At 36.2% G+C, this 22,421-nt stretch overlaps 3 protein-coding genes across 6 annotated transcripts; 1 reads left to right on the plus strand and 2 right to left on the minus strand.

The window, feature by feature from the left end:
* Window positions 1-4,989: 4,989 nt before the first annotated feature.
* On the plus strand, window positions 4,990-15,842 carry LOC135081777 (serine protease inhibitor-like). Of its 4 annotated transcripts, XM_063976579.1 has the most exons (8): window positions 4,990-5,140; window positions 7,964-8,096; window positions 9,424-9,597; window positions 10,264-10,476; window positions 11,163-11,402; window positions 13,439-13,642; window positions 13,883-14,006; window positions 14,565-15,842. In XM_063976579.1, exons 2-8 carry the CDS (start codon window positions 7,965-7,967, stop codon window positions 14,672-14,674), a joined length of 1,197 nt encoding a protein of 398 aa, XP_063832649.1. In that variant the 5' UTR covers window positions 4,990-5,140; window position 7,964; the 3' UTR covers window positions 14,675-15,842. The 4 variants fall into 4 exon arrangements, with proteins under 4 accessions (XP_063832649.1, XP_063832656.1, XP_063832644.1 ...); XM_063976586.1 differs by lacking the exons at window positions 4,990-5,140; window positions 7,964-8,096 and adding an exon at window positions 5,257-5,317; XM_063976569.1 differs by lacking the exon at window positions 4,990-5,140 and having other exon boundaries at window positions 6,322-8,096.
* LOC135081807 (acetylcholine receptor subunit alpha-L1-like) lies at window positions 11,424-12,903 on the minus strand. Its single transcript, XM_063976592.1, has one exon. The coding sequence runs from the start codon at window positions 12,883-12,885 to the stop codon at window positions 11,635-11,637; it is 1,251 nt and encodes a 416-aa protein (XP_063832662.1). The 5' UTR covers window positions 12,886-12,903; the 3' UTR covers window positions 11,424-11,634.
* Window positions 15,843-15,926: 84 nt separating the features above from the next.
* On the minus strand, window positions 15,927-18,527 carry LOC135078487 (uncharacterized). The gene is made up of 3 exons (XM_063973033.1): window positions 18,306-18,527; window positions 17,970-18,132; window positions 15,927-16,385 (listed from the first exon to the last, which is right to left on the minus strand). Exons 1-3 carry the CDS (start codon window positions 18,525-18,527, stop codon window positions 16,117-16,119), a joined length of 654 nt encoding a protein of 217 aa, XP_063829103.1. The 3' UTR covers window positions 15,927-16,116.
* Between the last annotated feature and the right edge of the window lie 3,894 nt (window positions 18,528-22,421).

Here is a 22,421-nt window from a genome sequence, read left to right on the forward strand (position 1 = left end):
AAAAATATCGTGAAGCTTCCCGAAGGCTGCCCAGCCGAGCTGGATTCGATGATTGATCTTTTTTCGAAGTTGAACCTACCTAACTGGACTGTTTGTCCCAGGTATACATTATTGTCAACAACTTCGAGTGTAGAGTCTCCAGCTTTTAGAGGAGTGGGTGCAACACGGTCTTTAGACATGATTTTTAAATCTTGTCCATGTTCATTTTGAGACCCACTCGTTTAGAGACTCTAATGAGGCCTTCGAGCATTGTGCCTAAATCGTCCACGATCTCGGCCATGACTACGATATCGTCTGTTATCTGGGTGATGTGCTTGCCGTTGATATTTATGCTGAATCCGCTCTAGCCCAAAAGCTTAAAAACATCTTCAAGGGCGATGGTGATGACGTCTCCTTGTCTCACTGCAACGCGCTGCAACTGGATAGGTTTCGGGTCCTGATCTTGAAACGGACTGTCACTGAGGCGTATTTGTACAAGACTTTCAACACTCTAATGTATCGATAGTCAATTTGGCACAGTTGGAGAGACTGCAGCACTGCCCATGTTTCGCACTCGAAGGCTTTCTCATAGTTCACAAATGCAAAGCGGCTGATTATACTCCTTGATCTTCCGTATAATCTGCCGTAGCGTATATTATTATGGTCTATGGTACTAAAGCCTTTTCGGAAACCGGCTTGTTCGGGGGGCCGAAAGTCGTCGAGCCTGCTAGCGTGACAATTCGTAATGACTATCGAAAACAGCTTGTAGATATGGCTCCGAAGCGAAATGGGTCTATAATTCTTCAACAAGGTCTTGTCGCCTTTTTTGAAGATGAGTATCACCAATTCACCATACTTCTTTGCCGTGCCGTATGTGTTATTCCCTTGAGGATGACGGAATCGAGCAGCTTCTGAAAAGCCTTTAGTACCGGCGTTCCGCCTGCTTTCAGAAGCTGATCACGGTGCCTTGTTGTTTTTCAGCTGTTTGAGAACCATTCTAATCTCTTACAGAAGATCAATCTAGCTAGCACGTATTTTATATAAAAATGTGTCAAATGATCCGTCAGACAGGCTATCCACAACTTATCCAGAAGTGGCGAAACAGGCCCTTACTAAGCGATTGTGAAATATGCCCTTAATGTCAAATAAGAATAATTTAAAAAACTAAAAACACGCTTTTAATTACTAACAGCACCAAAAGGCCAAAAATCATCAGGACCCTGGACATCATCTAGCATTAGAGTGCTCGAAAAGACAAATCCAATGAACCCAAACTCGATGGATTCCGCCGTTTCGTTTAGGAATTCCTTTGGCCACCTTCCAGTCCCTTCATCAGACCAGCTGGTACCACAATATTGTATTGTCATCTTATCTACATAATATAATTGTCAAGTTTCATGATGATACAAGACTTAGAAGTGCTTGTAATTCAGATTCTAAGATTCCATTACATAGTTAGTTACATACACGACGACCTAATAAAAGCGTGTTAAAAACGAAAAAATGGACAGTTACAATATTTAATTACGTGTTAAAAGAAATTTCTGTCATCGTACATATCATTAAAACGCCATTTCACGACGAAAAAAATAAAATATAATAAACGTGCAGTTGCCGAGAATATTGCCGAGAAAGTTCCCGAGAATATTCTCGGGAACACTGGGAATATAGCCTTTCACTGCAAATAGAGTGTATTGTTTAATATACACTTATCTGTCGACTTAATTTAATGCTATTTTACTTATGAAAGTTTGTTTATTTCCATTTGAAAAACATGATTCTCAACCTTTCTCACTTAGGAGAACGCTCCCGGGAGCGCTCCCGAGAATATTCTCAGTAGGGAGAGCGTTCTCGGGAACGGCACATCAATACTTATACCTGTAGACTGCAAAAAATTCGATGTATCCGCCAATGTTTCAGGAAGCTCTTTGTGAACCGACAATTTTAAATATACTTTTTTGTTTATTCTGGTTGTTTATTTTCTAAAATCGTAACTTTACAATAAATATTTGAAAGAGAGATTATAGATTTATAGTCCACTAGCTTTCCGCCCGCGGCTTCGCCCGCGTGGAATTTTGTCTGTCACAGAAAAACTTTATCGCGCGCGTCCCTGTTTCAAAAACCGGGATAAAAACTATCCTATGTTCTTTCCCGGGACTCAAACTATCTCTATGCCAAATTTCATCAAAATCGGTTGCGAGGTTTAAGCGGGAAAGCGTAACAGACAGACAGACAGACAGACAGACAGACAGACAGACAGACAGACAGACAGAGTTACTTTCGCATTTATAATATTAGTTGGGATAAGCATAATTTATGTCAACGTGAAATTGTGAACTCCGTCAGTTTATAATATAACGCGTGAGAATTTAAATTAACAGTGGGTCAGGTTATAATAGATTGTAAATTAACTACATCAGATTTTATTCTGATGGAATTCACGATTTTACTGTGGCACATTTAATGTATCTCTGTTACACTTTTGATGGACGCTTGAGCATTTCTGACTCGACTTCGCTATCTTCGAAATAAAGATTAACATGTATTACCTAGTACCTAATTAGTAACATGGGGGTGATAAGACGTAAGTGTCACAGGCTGATTGCGACGTTTGGTTTCAGCGAGTCGCTTTGTAAGGTTGTGTTCGTTTTTTGGCCCCGAATTTATCGCTAACGTGCCTTTCCTGCTCATCATCACCGACCGCAAGAAGGGCTGCTGGTTCAAAAAACCATTGCTAAAGCAGACTTTATTCTGGACCATATACATACAAAGGCTACTACAGGTCAGAATAGAAAAACTACACTGATATAACTATTTTCAACGACTATAGCTATCGTTTGTAATAATTTTGTTAATGGTAGCTAATCTCGTAACAAAGTTTATTTTTATCAATTTTAAGTAACCTAAGTGCTTAGCAATTTCAAAAATAATTTTTTTATTAAGCAATTGGAATGAGTCGTTGAAAAGTCAATACTCATAAGCTTTCGCTGAAATGTTATTTATGTATACTTTCATGATACTCGTATGTGAGTAAATAATGGCTTTCTACTAAGTTATCTAGATTGTAAGTATTATTTGTATATTTTCATATTTATTTCTTAGCATTTAATGTTTTTATATTAAAGAATGGGGAATTATAAAACGAGCGACTAAAAAAAAACTTTGCGACTGATGATGGCATACTGTTTTAATACCTTGAGCGGTATGAATTTGAGTAAGCGAAAAATTAACCAAACTAACGACGAATATTGATCAATAATAAAATCCAGAACGAGCTTACAAAATGTGGGTTTTGATTATTATATTTCAGACATAAAAGTACTATCCGGGCGGCTAAATTACTAAGTGAGCGACTAGAAATACAGAAAGGGCAACTTTAATATGAAGATACATTAGATTTTTCTAATTGAGGTTTTACTGAACGAACTACAAAAAAGTTAATTCTAAGCAAAGTTTTGTGAGCTGCTTTATTAATGATTATTGGTTACTGATATTATATTTGAGGTCTCATGTTTTTTATTTTGATACGCTTTGTTCTACTACAGATTGTTACAGCGCGCGAATTCGAATGGGGGCGGGGCGACTGTCCCGAATTTTTAACAAAATATGTATGCAAACACGTTTTGTTTTATAATTCGGCTCAAACTAACAACACCGCCACTGGAAGCAAAACCTATTGGACAAAAAATAAAACGAGGCCGGCCCGCTAAGTCCAAGCCAGCACTTATCATACAGTGACGATGAGTAGGTAGAGCTCCTCAATCCTCATAGGTACCAATCAATGAACCTTATTAATAAGATTACTTTTTTTTGGGTTGACAGAAGCGACTTATTATATTTTGTTTTTTTTTTTTGTTGATTCGATTTAAGAAAATACAAATTTATTTCATTTTTCGTAATACATTGTTTCATTTGATTACCTACCCTTAAATTTTAATTATTTATTTTTTCGCTACTAGAATAGTGTTCCGTCAAATATATTTTATTTCATAAGATCATTTTTTATTTAAATGTGGGCTCATAATACGCTGCTCATAATAGTATTTTTCAAAATAGTTTTTGCATTCGAAACACTTCATTAAAGTTAAAAATACCGCTCAGTATAAAAAAAGCATTTGCCAAATATTGAAAAAAATGCAGGACCTAACGTTGACACTCTATCAAATATTAGGTCGCTCAAATATTATGAAGCTTCTCATTTTGTATTTTAAGGAACTCAATTTTTTTTTGTAAGTTGCTTTTCTTTTGATTTTTCGTCACTCGCACTCAGTCGCTCACTTAGTAATTCTTTAGCCCACATTAATTATTTTTGACACTTACAACATTAATTTACAGTCACTCGTTTAAATACTACCCTTAAAGAATCATTGTACATAATAACAGGATATTATGTAGGTAGAGACGATACTGCGACGTGACAAGCGAGTGCTCTGATATCCGTTCTTGTTCTTATTGGTGGGACCTGCGCACGCGGCGTTTTTCTTTGTAACTTAAGTAGGTACCTAGGAAATGCATATAATTACCGGTAGACTGAAAAAAATTCGATGTACCTATCCGTCAATTTTTAAGAAAAACCTTTGTGAACTGACAATTTTAAATATATTTTTTGTTTATTCTGGTTGTTTATTTATTTTGTAATGTCCCTCTTTACAATAAATCTGCAAAAACTATCTCAAAGTAAAAGTAGTTTATCGTTACACTTTTGATAAACTGCTTGGGCACTTCTGATTCGGCTTTTCTATCTTCGAAAAAGGAAAACATGTAATACCTAGTACCTAATGAGGGTGTTCGCGATTGAAAAATCAGCCAGATGGCGGGACGTGGATGTAGGGTCTGACTGCTGCGTGTTTGGTGGATTTTGACATATCTGTCAATGTCATGTCAAAAATAACCAATCATGCAGCATTTGGACCTCGCGTCTACGTATTGCCATCTGGCGGATTTTTCAATCGCGAAAACCCTCATTAGAAAAATGTAGGCGTCACAGGCTGATTGCGACGTTTGGTTTCAGCGACTCTCCTAGTACGGTTGTCTGGGTTCATGGGCCCCGAATTTATCGCTGACGTACCTTTCCTGCTCATCATCACCGCGCGCAAGAAAGGCTGCTGGTTCAAAAAACCATTGTCAAAGCAAACTTTATTCTGGACCATATACAGAGGCAGTAAGGCCCATATCGCATTCAGAAAAAAAATCGCACGATTGTCACGTATAATTTTCGCGCGCTTTTTTTCGGTGCCATTTTTAAATCGCAATGCAATAAAATGAAACAATATCTGTAAATTATTAATTGTGTGAAATTTTTCAAGCGTGGTTTGGGCCTGACTGAGTCTCTGGCTATGTAAGTATAATGTGAAGTACCATTTTGACATTGTAACGATATTCGTAAGGATTAGAATTTGTATGTAAGCTATACCATACCATTGTAAGTAGTAAATTAACGAATTTACAGAACTAGGTAGGCATAGAAGTAGATAGAAAATTTGGCCCTGCTGACAGTAGGTTGAGTGTGAGTTTACATCAAACGCGCTCACTAGTGAGCGTGTTTAAAAAATGAATGAAAATTTTAGTTTTTGAAAGTTTCCCGCTAGGGGCGCTGTACAATCCGTCATACATTTAATGTCATTTTTTGAAAAAAACACTCAGCCCTCAGGACCGGATTTAGGGGAGGGCAACCGGGGCTATGGCCCAGCGGCCTCCACAAAAGAGGGGCCCCCACAATAGATACTTCGGAAAAATATCTCAAATTTGGGCTAGTAAACAACTTTTTCTTTCATATTTTTTAAGTATTTTACTTACCTTTTGTCGCGAAATAGCAACGTAATTTACATTAGCTTGAAATATGTTTGGGTTTAAAAAATATTTTAGATATCTACCCTACATTTTACCCTTCTCTGAATTCTCGGTTATTACATTTTTTCGTTGAATCGGGAATAGAGATGTATAACTCCGGAGTGAACTGTAAATAAAAATTGAGCAAGTGCGTATCGTGCCACGCGCAGTGTAGGGTTAGGTTTACTAACTGATGTATCTTAATCGTTATAGTTTTCCTTGAAAGTTCATGAAAAGCAGTATTATTACGATTTTTTCCAGATTTTTCAAGACAACAGTTTAGTTTTTAGATAGGGTAGCCCTAGGTACTCAAACAAAAATTGGCACTTTATTAAACTTAAATATTTTGCAAACGGATCCCTAAAACAAAAAATAGTCTAGAAACCCCTAAGCCATTTTAAAAGACCTATCCAACGATACCCTACACTTTGGGGTAGAAGATAAAAAAAAATTATCCCTACTTTTTACATGTAGGGGAGCTACCATAAAACATTTTTTTTTTTTTCAAAATTTTATTTTACCGTTTTGTCGGCGTGATTAATATACATACATACATATCTCCACAAAATTACAGCTCCCTAGTGCCAATAGTTTCCAAGCAAAACCTCGGAGACAGACTGACAGGCATATCGAAACTATAAGGGTTCCTTGTCAGGACTACGGAACCCTAAAAAGATGTGCATCCGTGCCAAAGAGTAAAATTGACCATTTTATTTGGAAAATAATTTAGGGCTAGGGGGGCCTCTGTAGTAGAAAAAATTCAATTATTTAGGTATTTAGTTAAGTAAAGCTGTTAGAAATGTTCATGGGAAAACAAATCAGGTAGATCGTTAGTAGAGCTTTAAAACGTACCTATATCGAATTTAATTAGGAAGTCGCAGCTAATTGGATTTAGAACGGCGTATTAATTAGTCAAGAGGAGGTTATAGTGCATGTGTAAGAACGTAATTCGCCATGCGCGGCGCAGTTGGCTGCAATCACTTGATAACTGCTCTCAGATTGTTTTATTACTTTAGTATAGCGTTAGAATTATAGGCGTCTACACGTAGGCTAAACGAATCGTTCAGTGTACCTACCACGTGATAAAATTATGTGCAGTAAAATTGTGCCATATGAAAAATTTATACAGTGGCTAGTGTGTGTACTTTCAGCAAAATAAATAGTTGATAGGTACTAGTGATGCATACAAAATTTGGTACCAGAAAAGTGCAAAGGTGTAAACTTCGTCTATTCGCTGTGTGCAAATGTGTTTTATTAGATTACCAATAGAAAGAATAATGAATTTATGGATTTCGATTGTATTTCTAATTTGGAAATTCACATCAAATTATGTGGATGCATATCGCCTTTATAATTTTGGACAACATAGTGGACCACGCGTTCAACGGCCAATTCTCAAACCCCAACCGCTTCCCAGTTGCTTTTTAAATAAAAAATGGTTTGATTGTCCTATTATGTCAAGAGATATGATATTAAACTTGCTCACCAACGCACGTGGTAGAGACGCACATTACAATAGCGAAAGTATGTTACACAGGTTATTCGAAGCTGCCTACAATCACAATGAACAAGGTCTTTCGAGAAATTTAGCACCAGTGATATCTTACCCGCGACCAAGGATGCAAGAACCCCGCTTAAGTTGGGTCCCGCAACGAAGAACTTTAAATGAAGATAAAGAGTATACATATCCCAAAACAGCCACATCTAGTCCTGTATTAAATAATAATATTGCACTTTGGCAAGTAACACCAATTCCAGAAGTTGAGCTTTTCAGTGAAATGAACTTAACAACCACGACTGAATCTGCAATCATTGATTCGGTAAAAAAACATCAATTAAGTAGGAGCGGGAACACCAATTTGACGATAAATACGATATCCGATATCACAACTACAGCAAAAACAATACCGTTTTTAAAACCAGAAATAATTTCATCGATGCCACTAAAAACCGCGACGCCTATATTTTACAATGTTGAAATCGGCGTCAGTACAAAAACAGACGAAGAGACGATAAAAAAATATGTGACGATAAACGAATTTTCTGAATTTTCCAAAAAAGATTATCCAAATATGACTATTTCATCTACAAATAATGTAAATAGAGTTGCTACGAACCGTAATAACACAATATCTTCCCCTTTCACTCAATACAGAATGACGTCTTCAAAAGGCACAAATAATTCAATTAGTAATTTAAACCCGGAAGAATCAGAAGTAGAAAGAAGAAAGGACTTGCTGGATTCATATTCTGTTTCCCTTGACGAACTGGAACGTAAATTTTACTCTGTAAGTAGCTACTTTTTCGTAAAATCCGTTCTTAATGAGCACCTACGTTCTAAAAGAAACCCCCATGCAAAATTTTGAGACTACTAGCACTTGAAGTTTCTAAGATTTCTTGATGAGTGAGTGAGTCAATCAGTCAGTGACCTTTCGCTTTTATAAAATATATTTTCCTTTAATTTTATATTTAAATAATATTGTAGGTACCTAGTTAGTTTCCGATGAGAACAGTAACTGTCTGTAGCAGAGCTACGGTTAAGTTTCGTAGCTTCGTAGCAGTTCTCGTAGTTTATGTAGATCGTAGCAAATTTTCGTAGTAGGATGCTATTGGGGAATAGGGACTACTTCTTTCTTCATATTAAATGGCGTGCTTTATAGGAATGCGATAGCTATTTCATTGACTGGTTACATTTAACATGATCTAAATCTAACTGAGCGTTTAATCTAATACCCATACCTAAAGCAGTTTGTTGAGGTAACTTAGCAAACGTGATTGAGCTACAGGTATTACTGGCAATTTCTTTTATGAATACATAATTTCATTGGATAGCAAGTTTGTTCTGACTTCTGGTATAATATTCTTTTCAGCTATGTTATCCTTGAAACCTTAGCAGGGTATGGAATGTAGGCAATTTTTCTTACTTACCTAATGTTTTGTTTACTTTTTGAACTAAAATGATGAACGATAGTGTCGTGTTTTCACATAGTGCCAACACGATGGTTCAGTTTAATGCATAAAGAAACTAAGAATTAGATTATATAGGATTCAGAATAGATTGACGAAAATATAGTAAGCATGTTCTGACAATCTGATATTTACCGCAGAAGAAATTGCATTCAAGGTTAAACGAATAAATTAAGTAGATAATGCATTTATGGCTTTCTCAAAGCAATAAAAATGCTAAATATAATGAAAATTAAATACTATATTATGAAAGCAATTGGACGTGGTTCAATACAGTAAACATAAAAGTTCTATACAGTAATAATAAATTATTTGCTATCTTCCAAGCAAACTGAACTGAATTCCTTAGGTTCTTTGTTGTCGATTACTTAGGTTCATTTGGATGAAAAGATACAGTCTCTTTATTGATAGATGAATTATTTATTTTAGAAGTTTCAATTTTTAACAAACTACATTTTGTCTTTTAATTCGGGCAGAATTAAGTAAGTCCATCAAGTAACAACCTGTGTAGTGTGTGTATGGATGAGCGTTATTTTGAGATTTTGATCTTCATAGAACTCGTAGGGTTTGGCAGATTTTGACAGTTGAGAGGTCGTAAAAAATGGATCAAAGGAGGTCTATAATGTATCTTCAATTTTCAACTTACAGATAACGTTTAATAAATTGAAATCAATCAGTCCAGAGGGCCGTCGGGAGAACGGCATTAGTTTTGTTCAGTCGGGGTTGTTCCTGAGTCTGCAACTCATGGCTTTCTCCACGGAGACCGATGAGAATACCACTGCTGAGATCGACCAGTGCCTTGGACTTAATATCACTAAATCGGTATGAAAAATTGTAACTAAAATGTAGGCTCTACCGGCTAAGCCTGGCAAGCGAAGGGTCGTGGGTTCGATTCCCACATTAGGCGATGCGATTTTTTCAAGTTATTTTCGTTCGTTCGTTCGTTTCAGCCGAAAGACGTCCACTGCTGGACAAAGGCTTCCCCCAAGGATTTCCATAAAGACCGGTCCTGGGCCGCTCGCATCCAGGCGCCTCCCGCGACCTTCACCAGATCAAGTTATTTTATTAGACTCTAATCTAAATCTGTCACTTGCTCTACATTGTATCCCATGGGACATCGCAGGAGACATGTAGGTACTTACTTCCTGTGGTAAAGGTAGGGCAGTGCCTAAAGTATTTTGTTTTAATGTAGAGAAGTGTCAGACTTTAGGTTCGACTCAAGTTTCTCTCTCATCCTAGAGAGTAGGTACCTACCTAAGTACTAGTTTGTAGAAATGAGTGAAATTTACACACACACGTGTTCTTACATAAGTCTCGTTACGTCATATCGTGTAAAAAGCGCCCAAATCAGATGTTGACCAGCAGACGATTACGTATGAAAATACGTAGAGTTGATTACACTGTAACAAGTTATTTGTTTTCAATTTGGAGCGGCGGTAAATAGTTGCAATTTTGATTTGAAAATAATTTTGTTATTATCGTTTCCAGGACAAAATAAACATCATTAAAGACGTATTGTCTGATATGCCCAAGTCTAATTTCGACCTGAAGTGGCGGTGGTCGTCCCGGCTGGTCCTAGGTGCTGAACAGAACGTCAGCGAGGATTTTAGAAGCGGGGCAGCTTCAGCTTTACAGTTATTCTTAGGGAAATTCCATGGGAACGAAACGGACAAGATACTTGCCCAAACTCTTAACCATATGGTAAGTTTAATTTTCTGCTTGTTTCATTATACTAGAATAGGCAATACGTTAAACGCTTATAAGTAGTTACAAACGTAATAGCGTCGTGTATTAAAGGTCACATAATTTAGTCACACCATGTTTATTTATATTTGATTCGAAATCAAAAATGTTATAAAAGTGCGCTGTATACGTTTTCTTATCGCACGACGACAGGTACAAACGTAATGTTATTAAGTATGCGCAGATGGATTAAACCCCATGGCTGTTATTCAATTTAAAAGAAAGTCAATTTCAAATTAGGTTAGGTACCAATAAATATGAATCATAATAGGTAGTACTAGTAAGTACCTACCTGCATACTTACGTCATAATTTATGTTTGTATAACTTATGTTACGTCACAATATACATTTATTGTACAGTCGAGTTCATAAATATATTGGAAATGAATGAATATTTTGAAACATTGCATTGGGCACTGCCAATAAGTATATTTATGAACTCGACTGTACCTCCTAACTACCTACAAATCCTACATTGTGGATATTCATGTCACATAAGTGCGACCAAAGCGGTTTAACTTATCACGACTTTTGTGTGTGAGACCTAAAATTGTAGTTTGTTAGTTTTTATTTATGGTTTGTCCTATAATAATCACCAATATGTATGTACCTAGTACTAGTAGTAGAGAGTATCATCTTGTAGGTGGAAGAAGATTCAGGCGGTGCGATTCGGGACACGTTCGACCCCGAGGAGTTATCGGACGGAGTCCGCGCCGTGGCCTTGACGACTTTATACATGCGCGGGCGCTGGCGGTCTGCCCCCACTGTGCTCAACGGGTCTCGGCCGTTCCGAGACGCCGACGGATCGCCACCGCGCACCGTGCGAATGATCCGGCTTAACGACTACGTGCGGTATGCCAACTTTGAGGACTGGAAGTTTCAGGTAGGTCCGAAGAACATACTGATGAATTTAAATAAAACATTTAATATAAGTACCTTTTAAACACACAAAAACTAGTATCTTACCTTACCTATATAATGAAATAATGAATTATAATAAATGAAACGTATTACAGCAGCTGAAAATAAGTTAACAGCCGTCTACACAGCTAAATTAATAACTATTTTACATTATTTTGTAGCAGTAGGAATATAAACAGAGAGCAACACAACATTTATTTTGTATCGGTAGGAATATAAACAGAGAGCAACACAACATAAACTATGACAAAAATAATAAAAACAATGTTGTTAAGTATTTCAGCCAGGGTTATCCAATCAGAACGCGATTGGCTTTCGTTTGGTTCATTTTCTGAGAGATTTTTCTGATCTTCAGCGTTGCTGGGATCAAATTCAGTAAAAACCACGTATCTCCCCGGTCCACTGATGACAAGGTTACTCAATGACTTTAACCACACCGGGACCTGTTCCACGCGTTTTCTTAAAGACATCATAAGTAGTGTCAGCAAAATACAAATCAGTGTCACGACCATCGAATCGCGAATGAACAATATCAAAATCGGAGTATCCGCACCGTGCTTAGGAATGGAATAACCTATTTCTGTTAGAAATATGAAATGTCCAAAAAGAGAAAAACATTGCAATCCCAACCTGTTATTGTCCTTCACATCTAATAATAACGAAACCATTGTCATCATTATAATGACTACCGACGGAACGACAATGATCGCAGCAAGCCCCGCAGACTCCCTTTTCATCATAAATGTATATTTCAGCATCGGATATGTAACGGTAGGACAGCATGCAAAGTTACCAGGTAATCTCTCGTGGATAACGCGTAGCAACGACCACCCAGGACCTGGTTGATAATCGTCCAAGATAACAGCACTCTTGTTGAAAAATGTAAAGTTGATCTGTTCTCCAGTATGCATCCACGATCCAAAATACATTGTGCAATTCTGTTTATCGTACGGCCAATATTTTAGGGTAGAGCGACAAATTCCAGAGTGCGGAACATGCGGTATGCACGTAACGTTCCCCGTGTTGTGCAATAGACATGTTGTGAAGATCTGATCCGATTGGTAGAGCGCCGCGTCAGCATTGTACAATGACATACGTGGTGTCCAGATTTCGTGACTCTCCACTTGAATTTCTGTTATGTTGCCGTATTCACTAGGATCCCACGTCAAAAATTCATCCTTCCATTTCAACGCCACCCAGCTATGCACATTGAATGTTTCTTCGGATGCGTCGAAACTTATATATTTTACGGCGAAACGTACACTAACATTGACAGTACTTCTGTGGTCTTTTACTGGTCGGTAGCTGTAGTCATAAGCACAAAAAAGGTCCTTGTGAAGTTTAGCTTCAAAATGATCCACTGCTACTCGTTCTGGAGGACACTCTCCGTAGATGAATTTCAAATAATTTAGTACAATGAATACGAGAAGCGTGGCGTGAGCCATCGTGGCCGCGATCACACAGACTGATAGTCACAAATCCAGCACAGTCACGGGACAAACAAATGTTGCACCGCCCCCTATGTAATAGGATACTGTATTGTCACCATTCACCACATTGCCATGCTTGATAATAAACATTTTGTAGCATTACAATAGACATGTGCTAATGGGCAGTTGAGATTATTATATTTAATTATACGACACTGATGGCACGTGATTTAAACACCATGAGGCTCACAAATCTACCATCAAATACCTACAAAGCACCTTTGCTTTTTTTTAAATTCTGAAGCTTAGATTTTAAGGGCTTTTGCTATCGGCCCTCCAGAGATTAGAGATAGTGGCGAGTGGTCGACCGACACAACTAGCCTAGTGCTCGCTTTTGTTAGAGGGCACGTACACTTAGGTACTAAGTAAGTGGGCGAAGATTGGTATTCCAATAGCGTAGTAGATAGTTCTCCAGAACATACACCTCCGTCTTCACAAATCCCATTCGAGTATTTCCAGCATTTGGTCTTCATCTGTTTTATTTTTAAATTCAATTTCTGTTGAATAGGCCATAGAGATCTTCTACGCGACTCGGGGGCTGTCGCTTTTGATGTTGGTTCCGGACGGGCGCTCTCTGCGGGGGTTGGCCGACCGCCTCGAGACCCTCAGCATAGCAGATATCTCCAAGAGGATGATCTCCATGCGTATAGCTGTAACTATGCCGCTGTATACGCTGCGCATGACGCTCCTGCTGCCATCCAAATTTAAGGCTGTACGTAGGTATTTTCTAATATTATTGTTTAGTTTAATAACTGATTTAGAAAATACACAAAAATAAGTATGTTCATCTTCGTGGTCTTAAATTCACTCTTTTTCAAAATAAGCACTCGCTTTATACTTATTCTAATAAAAACCTTTGAATATATTGATCATCTATTTTTTATTCTGTAACACCTGACAAATCAAACTGGTCTCTACATTGTCTTAATTTTTCTATGTTACATTTTTCCAGCTCGGAGTTGATCAGCTGGTTAGCGATAAGAATACCACAGATAGTGGTAGTTTGAAGCTTTCTCATGGCGTCCAGCGACTGATGTTCTGGGCCGAAGCAGGACGGAACGCTTTCAAAGATGACGGTATGTTAAAACTAATTAATACGTTTCGAATTAAGGCCACATATCGGGCCAGACTCTTTTTTTTCCATAAATCTGCATCACTACATAGTATAAAACAATGTCTCTTTCCGCTGTCTGTCCCTATGTTATGTATGCTTAGATCTTTAAAACTACGCAATGGATTTTGATACGGTTTTTTAATAGATTGATGATAGGAAGGTTTATGTGTATACTTAGCACTCGTGCGAAGCCGGGCGGGTCGCTAGTTTTTTTATAAAATTATCTCATCAATATCCCGGCAACCAGTCCCGCAAATTCTTGTCTATAGACCCGGTTTAGTTCTCATGTCTGCTATAGCCTATAGTCCTTGCAATGCTGTCTTTGGCTGTATCTCCTCAATAGCGCATACATCTATTATCCGCAAGATGTAGGTACTCTCACTTACACATCCCAACGTATTATTTTATTTTGAAGCGGTCTCTTCCTGTTGGGTCATCCCCAAGCATAATAGCTAAATTGATTTCATTTCCCTCAACTTGAATTTGCAGTGAATAAAGAGAAAAAATCTGTTCTTTTTAGGTATAGAATGGGATGCAGAGCCTGAGATGGAGTTGGTCGTGGACAGACCGTATTTGTTCTTTGTGCGGTGGCACAAAACTACGCTTATGAGCGGTAATTTTGTTCTGTAAAAGTGAATCTTATTCTTTTGTAATAAGTCACAACTAGCCAATATTGTACCTACTGGTATAGTGGTATGCATGAACAGTTGTGATTTTGGTGTGAATATGTACATATACCTACAGCAAATGTGTATGGAAAGAAAAGAAAGAATAGTGAAAAACTTTTATTATAAATACAGCCGTTGTATTAGAAAAGTGAAAAACAAAATATTTTCAAAGGCAAAGTACTGACTATTATTTTGTAGTTTTATATTTTTTATGAAATCGTGTGACTTGACCTATTTTTACTAAATTTATATGTTGTTTTAAATTTTTTATTACTGAATATGGATTAGTAAAATAATAATTTTATAGGAATTAATTTACCTACGTACGATAATGTTAGTTAATGTTAAACATATTATTGAAATTAAAAATAATAAATTATTTACGGAATAGTTTCTCGGATCTCCTAGTTAAAATATGATTAATAAAATATTGTTATTTAATCTAGTTGACTTCTCGTTTCCTTGTTTCAAAGGATCTCTAAATAATTTATCGATAGATTTGTATTGTTGTTTGTATTGTTCATGTTTTAATTTAGATTTTTTAATTTATAAAATAAATTATAATTTATATCAATTAACTGGATTTAGTTATTTATTTTTTTAACATTAAGAGTTGCATCTCAAACTATATACTTTGAAAATTATAAATAACTTGAAAAAATCGAACTGCCTAAGGCAATTTTTTTTCAAGTTATTTATAATTTTCAAATAAGTAGATTTACTTTAAAAAACCTTACATTTACAGGTCATATTCGCCTGTAAATATTTTGAATGTAAATGAAATTGCACGGTACCGAAACCTGATTATGCCACCTCTAAGGTTTTTATTACACGGAACAATTAATTAGTTGGATTGTACAATGAGTCAGCCAATCACAATTTTCATAGTCTATGGTAGGTAAGTAATTGAATTTTTGAATTAATTTCGGTTCTTGGATATTCCTGAAATTACGTAGTAGCATAGTACTGCTAAGTAGGTACACATGTGATCCAAATCATATTGAAATAGGTCTTTAAGCTAATATCTCAGTATTTTGCCCATTCTGTATTTTAATTAACTAAATAATCTAATATCCCTTAATTAAGTATAGGCTAAATGTAAATAAAACAATGGCAATTAATATTTACAACTTATTTTCTATGACCCTAAGACACTGGGCGGCTCTGTGGTAGTAAAAAATCACAATGCAATTTTCAATAATTTCTATAAAAGCGACTAAAGTACTGGAATTTAACAATACGTCTTAGGCTAAGATGCACCACCTTAACTTTGACTCTAACTATAACAAACCGGTGTTTTTGTATGGAGTTTGACAGACTTTTGTTTAATGTTAGATGAGGGTTAGTTAAGCACTAGCTCTACCTACTCACTTAGCTCATTGTTGGTGGACTGCCTAAAGCTCCCTAATAAATACGATTAGAAAAGTATCGACTAATCGACAGTTGGTTAGGCGGCAAGTCTCTCGGCTCGCAGAGCACTCTGCCCTGCGCAAGCGGCGCGATCCCGCTGCGATGCAAGATGGCGTATAACTCTTCTGCACTAGGCCAGTAGGGGGCGCGGGCGAACGCGGCCGCTGCCTCGCCCATACAATCTCGCATTACTAGCACTTCGCTGCCACGTCGACCGTACACTGTCCATTGATCCGCACTCTGCTCTTGTATGATGTAGTTCCCTGCGTGATAAAACATTTGTATGGTACTGTATTAGGGCCTTTGCGCATTGAAAGAAAAACTATACAGCAAAAAGAAGTTTCTTTCTACTAGGGTTTCTGATTTCTCGACCAATTTTTTTTCTCGAGTTTCGAGAATTCTCGAGGCCAAAGTCTCGAGTTTTCTCGGGTCTCGAGTCTTTTAATGAAAACTGCTGAAATCGGTTGAAATTTAATAAAAACACAGGTTTTTTTAAACTAATATACCTACTTTTATGCACACCAATCAATATTAGAATTTAGTACCACTTATTTTGGTAAGGAAATAAACAAAAACTAAAATCTTCTTTCATAATTAATTTTTACTAATAATCATAGCAAAAGTCATAAAGTCGTGTGTTCTATAAGGATAAATAACAATAAAAATCTGGAGCTACAATTGAATCACTTGTTTTCCAAAAAACACAAGTACAAATAGCACACTTACGATAAATAGTTTTTTTTTATGAACAAAAAAACTTTTAATAATTTTTTAAATTTCTTACAGATAACGACTTGAATAAACTTTACGAGGAGGCACGAGTACCTAACCTAACGTCTGTTAGGTGAGGTGACGACTGTCTAGCTAACATATTTTTCAGTCTTTAAATCAGTCAGATTAAACATACATAATAAATATAGCATACTCATTGGTGAACATTTTTACTTAGTTTCGACTGAGATCATTACTTCTTCTTACATCAAATCAGTTAAAAAAGGAAAGACTAGGCCAGTCTAAAAGCAACGTTGACCTATTAAATAATTAAAAACTTACTTTTGTCTAAGAAAATAGGCTTTCAAGAATATTAAAGCTTCAAAATCGAAACTCGAGAATTCTCGAGCTCCGGTAATTTTTTTCTCGTCTCGAAGGAAGCCAAATTTCTCGAGTTTTCTCGAGTTCGAGAAAGCTCGAGCAGAAACCCTACTTCTACAAACTTTTTTAACTTAAGTACTGCAAGATTGCGAATTTGTGACTCATATGATAAGTAGCGTCTCTATTTATTCACTGTAGACATGAAACAGGGACGCGCGCGATAAAGTTTTTCTGTCACAGACAAAAGTCGAAAGCTAGTTAAGTACACAATAATTTTCATTTCATTTTAAGGTTTTCCTATACATATTATTTATTTGAGATATACTTAGTTAATTTAGGTAGAGTCGTATTTTTACAATTTAACAAAACTACTCACGCACGTTACTATAGTGTTATGAAATAATTGTTAAGGGAATACATTTCCTCTGCGTGCTACAGTGGAAGTAGGTAAAGAGGTCAATCAATCGTTCAATTTACACGTGCAGGTTAAAGGCCTATTCAAAGGTGGTCGATCGTAAACGGGACAGATAGTAATAGTATGAGTATTTAAGCACAAAGGGTAGATGAATGTCGTTAGATACTGAAATTTACGTTAAATTATATTAACTTTTTTTTTCATAGTAAGTAAAGGTAACTTAGGTAAGGTAACTTATACCTACTAAATTTATTACCCATGTGGTCTACCGCACGGTTCATGTTGTAGGTAGGAGGGAACTTATGGTATAAAACTCCGTTATTATTAAATTGCGACTTACCCTCATCACCACGTGTCACTATAATGTTCTCGAGCAGGCCCGCCTCAGTGCCGTTGCCTTGCAGGAAATGCTTCCCAAGGGGCGACTCTACTTCCAGTAAACAATTCTCCCAGTTCACCCGTTCGCTAAAGTTCCCATACTTTATCACGTACTGTTCTCTTTCCTATTAATAGAATAAAATAATACTATCTAAATAATAGTCATTAAAGAAAGATATAAGTGTAGGTACAAATTGGGTAAATCCCCGAAGTAAAACGCTAGTCACACTTATAAATTTATTGGTAATGGCATGTGGGAATCTGGTAAAACATCCACGTTAACAATCTGGGTACTTACTAACTCAGTGGTAGCGCGAATATGCAAAGTAAAACAATCTATTGCCTTAGGCTGTGTGTAAACGGTAAGCCAACTTCCAACAAGATCCTGTACGTTTAATCTAGGAGAATTTCTGAAGTAAGGGCAAGGAATAGTCGAAACATTTCCATTAATAACTCCGCTCACAAATAACTTAGAAAAATATAACAGTTCTAGCGCGAAGACGATGTGTACGGCTGCCATTTTAAAATCAACTGTCTCTATTCCCAGCAGTACTGAATAACGCGGTGCAGAGGCGTTCAAGAAATGTTTTAAGATCGCACTGAAAACAGTGATCACTTGTATAAAAACAGCCGAATCTTATGCTCTTAAACATATAACATCGCAAGACAAGTAGGTAGGTAGGTATTTAGAGAAAAGAAAATTAATAACTTTCTCAGTGAATCTATTTGTCTGAAAATTTTAAAATAGGTGATACTGTTAAGTTCCTTAAAAAAAGACGTGTTTTTGAAAACAAGCTTTTATTATAAGGTGGATACATATTTTAACTAAAGGAATTACATAGAGGCGAAATATTCCTACATGTACCTACATTATTATGCCACATGTACAAAAACGTAGGGTGCTTTCGGACGGACAAACCAAGGAGCGAGCACAAAGTAAAAGCTTGTAAGTTATTACTAATAAATAATAATACAACTTAAAACACCTATGTATAAACGTATTTAATAATAATAATAAAATAATACCTACTTTTAACAATAACATATTTTATCAAATACAGATAAGTAGGTAAGTACCCACTGTGTATTCGTGTTTTATACATTATCAACTTAAGTAATTGGTGGTCCAAAGACGCGATGTAACATGACGAATGAGAGCTTTTAATAACTCGTCTGCATAAAAAGTTGTGTAAAGTAAGTATTCTACGACTATATCTACCAGTTTTCTCGGAAAAGTATCTCTATTACAACTGTTTTTTTTTTAAATGGATGAACATCTTTATATCGATTCTCGGTCACTGATAACCGGTTGCAGCAGCGAATACAGCGTAGAGTAAGAAGGTAGAGCAAAAGGAAGACGGTTTAAGAGCCCTATAGCGATTCATAGAACATTTATTACCTACCAAATTGATAAACGAATAAGTTTATGCAAGTTTTTGCGTTTTGCACTTTTATAAACTTCCACAAAGCCTAAGGGTAAAAACCGCAACTAGACTCGAAAAACTATGCTCCAGATCTCGCCCGACCTCGAAAACTTTGGCTATTATTAAAATGTATATCGGATTGTGATGTAAATGTAACTAATAGATTTTAGAAAACTAGTAATTCGGAGCGATTGGGATATTGCCAAAAGTGCCAAAGCATGCACTCAGTGAAATACATTCGTCGACATACGTAAAATTAATTTCTATTTGAGCGATGAACTCATTTATGCATAATTTACATTATGGAATATCTAGTATTATATGAAATACACTCATGAGCTTTGTAAAGCTCTAGATTTTTAAAGGACAAATGCTACAAATTCACCACCGATCTATGGCTACTAAATTGCGGACTTAAAATATGTACATAGTATGTAGAGTTACTAGGCTGATTCGATGGTTCGTGTAGTTGGGTTAGCATGGGGAACACCCCATTGACATATTATTGGCAGTGCCGTATTATCCATAAGCAGTGGCGGATTAAGAGTATCCGAGGCCTTAAGCACAGAACCTGTGTAGGCCCTCTATTGCTTAAATGGAAATGGAAGGAATGGAATGGAAGGTATAAAGTATAAAATGAAAGTTCATCAAAATAGAAAGTGTAGTAGGTAAAATGTAAAACTTAAAACATTATTTTCCTTGCCTTAATCAGAGCAAACTCCGAGATTACATCGTCGAAATTTATCCGACGAAGTATGTCTGCCTCAATACACATTAATGCTAAATAATTAAGCTTGTCTGGACAGATTTTTGTTCTTTGCGGGTTTTTCAACCTTTTTAGTTGTGAGAAGGATCGTTCAGCAGAGCAGTTAGTAATCATTAAGCTGTGAAAGATTCTAAACGCAACCACAATGATAGTCTTACACTAGAACACTTCTTTTGTTTCTCTTCTTTTTTCACATCGCATGTTTATTTTAATATATACATTTATAAATATATACACAATTATTATTATTTTAATACGGGTATTATTTTATTATGTAGCATCTTTAACCGCTTGAGTCCCAGACGGCATTAATTAATGTCATAACAATTGATTATCTATTGTGTCTAGATTCGCGGGCCTTGAAGGATTAATTTACTATAATTATGTTTATTCAACAAATGTTTGCACATTATTATTATTGTTATATATTTATATTTAAACGGCCTTGTTGATATGCAGTTTAGGTTAGTGTCCGTGACTTCCACTCGGCATGGGGCCCACCGAAAACCAGAGTCGTGGCCTTCCCCACCGTGGGCCACGGCATATGCTGAGTGGAATCCCATTGCGATGGACATCGCTGTTGCGACAGGATAGCACTGCTCACTGCTCAGTTCACTTTTTATTTCCTTGTAATATTTATGTGCCATTTCTGTCTTTTTCTCTGTCATGTATAAGTGATGTTCATCGTAATAAATTTTTCTTTCTTTCTTTCTTTAAACGCCACTTGTATATTTGGGAAAACGCACTTTACTTTATCTACTCTATAATATTATAAAGAGGAAAACTTTGTTTGTTTGGTTGTAATGAATAGGCTCAAAAACTACTGGACCGTTTTTAAAAATTCTTTCACCATTTGAAAGCTACATTACTCACGAGTAACAATAGGCTAAATCTCGATAAAATGTAGGTATGAAATGAAACGCCTCCATCCTCTGCTGGCGCGCCAGCAGAGGATGGAGGCCCCTGGAGAACAGGGGCCCCAAGCACGTGCTTGTAGTGCTTATACGTTAATCCGCCACTGTCCATAAGGCACTTTAGGCCAGTGCCTAGGGGCCCACTATGACCAGGGGCCCAGCGGCCAGCACTCCCGATAAAAAAATTAAAAAAAAATTTTAAAGATTATTTTTATGCAACAAAACTCAAACCACCTCAAAACTTCGCCTTATTTAGGTTTACACATTCAATCGTCATTTATTTCGATATTGTGGAACCTAATTCATTTTCGTAACATTGGCATTACTGCTTTGGTTTAGGGGAACCTGTTGTACTTAGGCCAGTTTTTCGAATTTTGATTTTTTGAAAAATAATGGTGATAGTTAAACTTGTCTAGTGCAGTTATATTTAAAGATCATTTAATTAGCTACATAATTCATTCATAAAATTGTGTATAATTTTAAAAATTTGGGCATACTAGCTGCTAGAAAAAAAAAGGGAAAACTGGCCTAGGTACAACAAACCAGATGTACCTTGGACCGTGTACGTTGTATCTATTTAAATTTAAATAAATGCTTATATTCGCTTCAATTTGTTAATTTTCTGTTAAATTATTATTTGAAATACCAATTATTACAGTTATTAGCAACAATATCTAGGTAAAAGTATTTTTTAAAAAAGATCCTCATCCATATTTTTTGTACTAATTATTTTTCACAATTTTTTGGCAACAAATCACTTAAGTTTAAGCCGGCTCTCCAGTCCATGTTTAGCCTTACACAATCAACAAAAATATGACAATATTCAACATTTTTTCTAGAAAATTTTGGTGAATGTTGATATGTTATGTCGTGTAGGACAAAAACGCGCTGGAGTGGCTTTAACTTGCAATCTAGTTTTTTTTATTTCTTATCATTTAACATAAATTCTAGCAAAATCTCCATTAAAACCGCTTTATCAACAAAAATAATGTTAAAAAAGTCATATGAAGATACATTAAACGTAAATTTAAAAAACATTAGAAATTAAAAATATATATATCAAAAACAGACTTTAAATTGCTATTTTAAGGTCTTCGGGGCATTGTTTCTATAACAGTATAATATGTTTTTTTATTACAATAAAATTCTCATTAAAACATAATGAAAATCAGTGACCAAGGTACATCGCTAGTTGGGTGGTCAAGGTACAACATTACGACTACTTCACTTAATAAGCATAATAAACCCACTTCCATTTGAGCTTAGGATCTGAAACTCATATCGTCTAGTAGCTAGATATATAAAGATTA

The sequence above is a fragment of the Ostrinia nubilalis genome, chromosome 2, assembly GCF_963855985.1.
Source record: "Ostrinia nubilalis chromosome 2, ilOstNubi1.1, whole genome shotgun sequence".
NCBI lineage: Eukaryota > Metazoa > Arthropoda > Insecta > Lepidoptera > Crambidae > Ostrinia > Ostrinia nubilalis.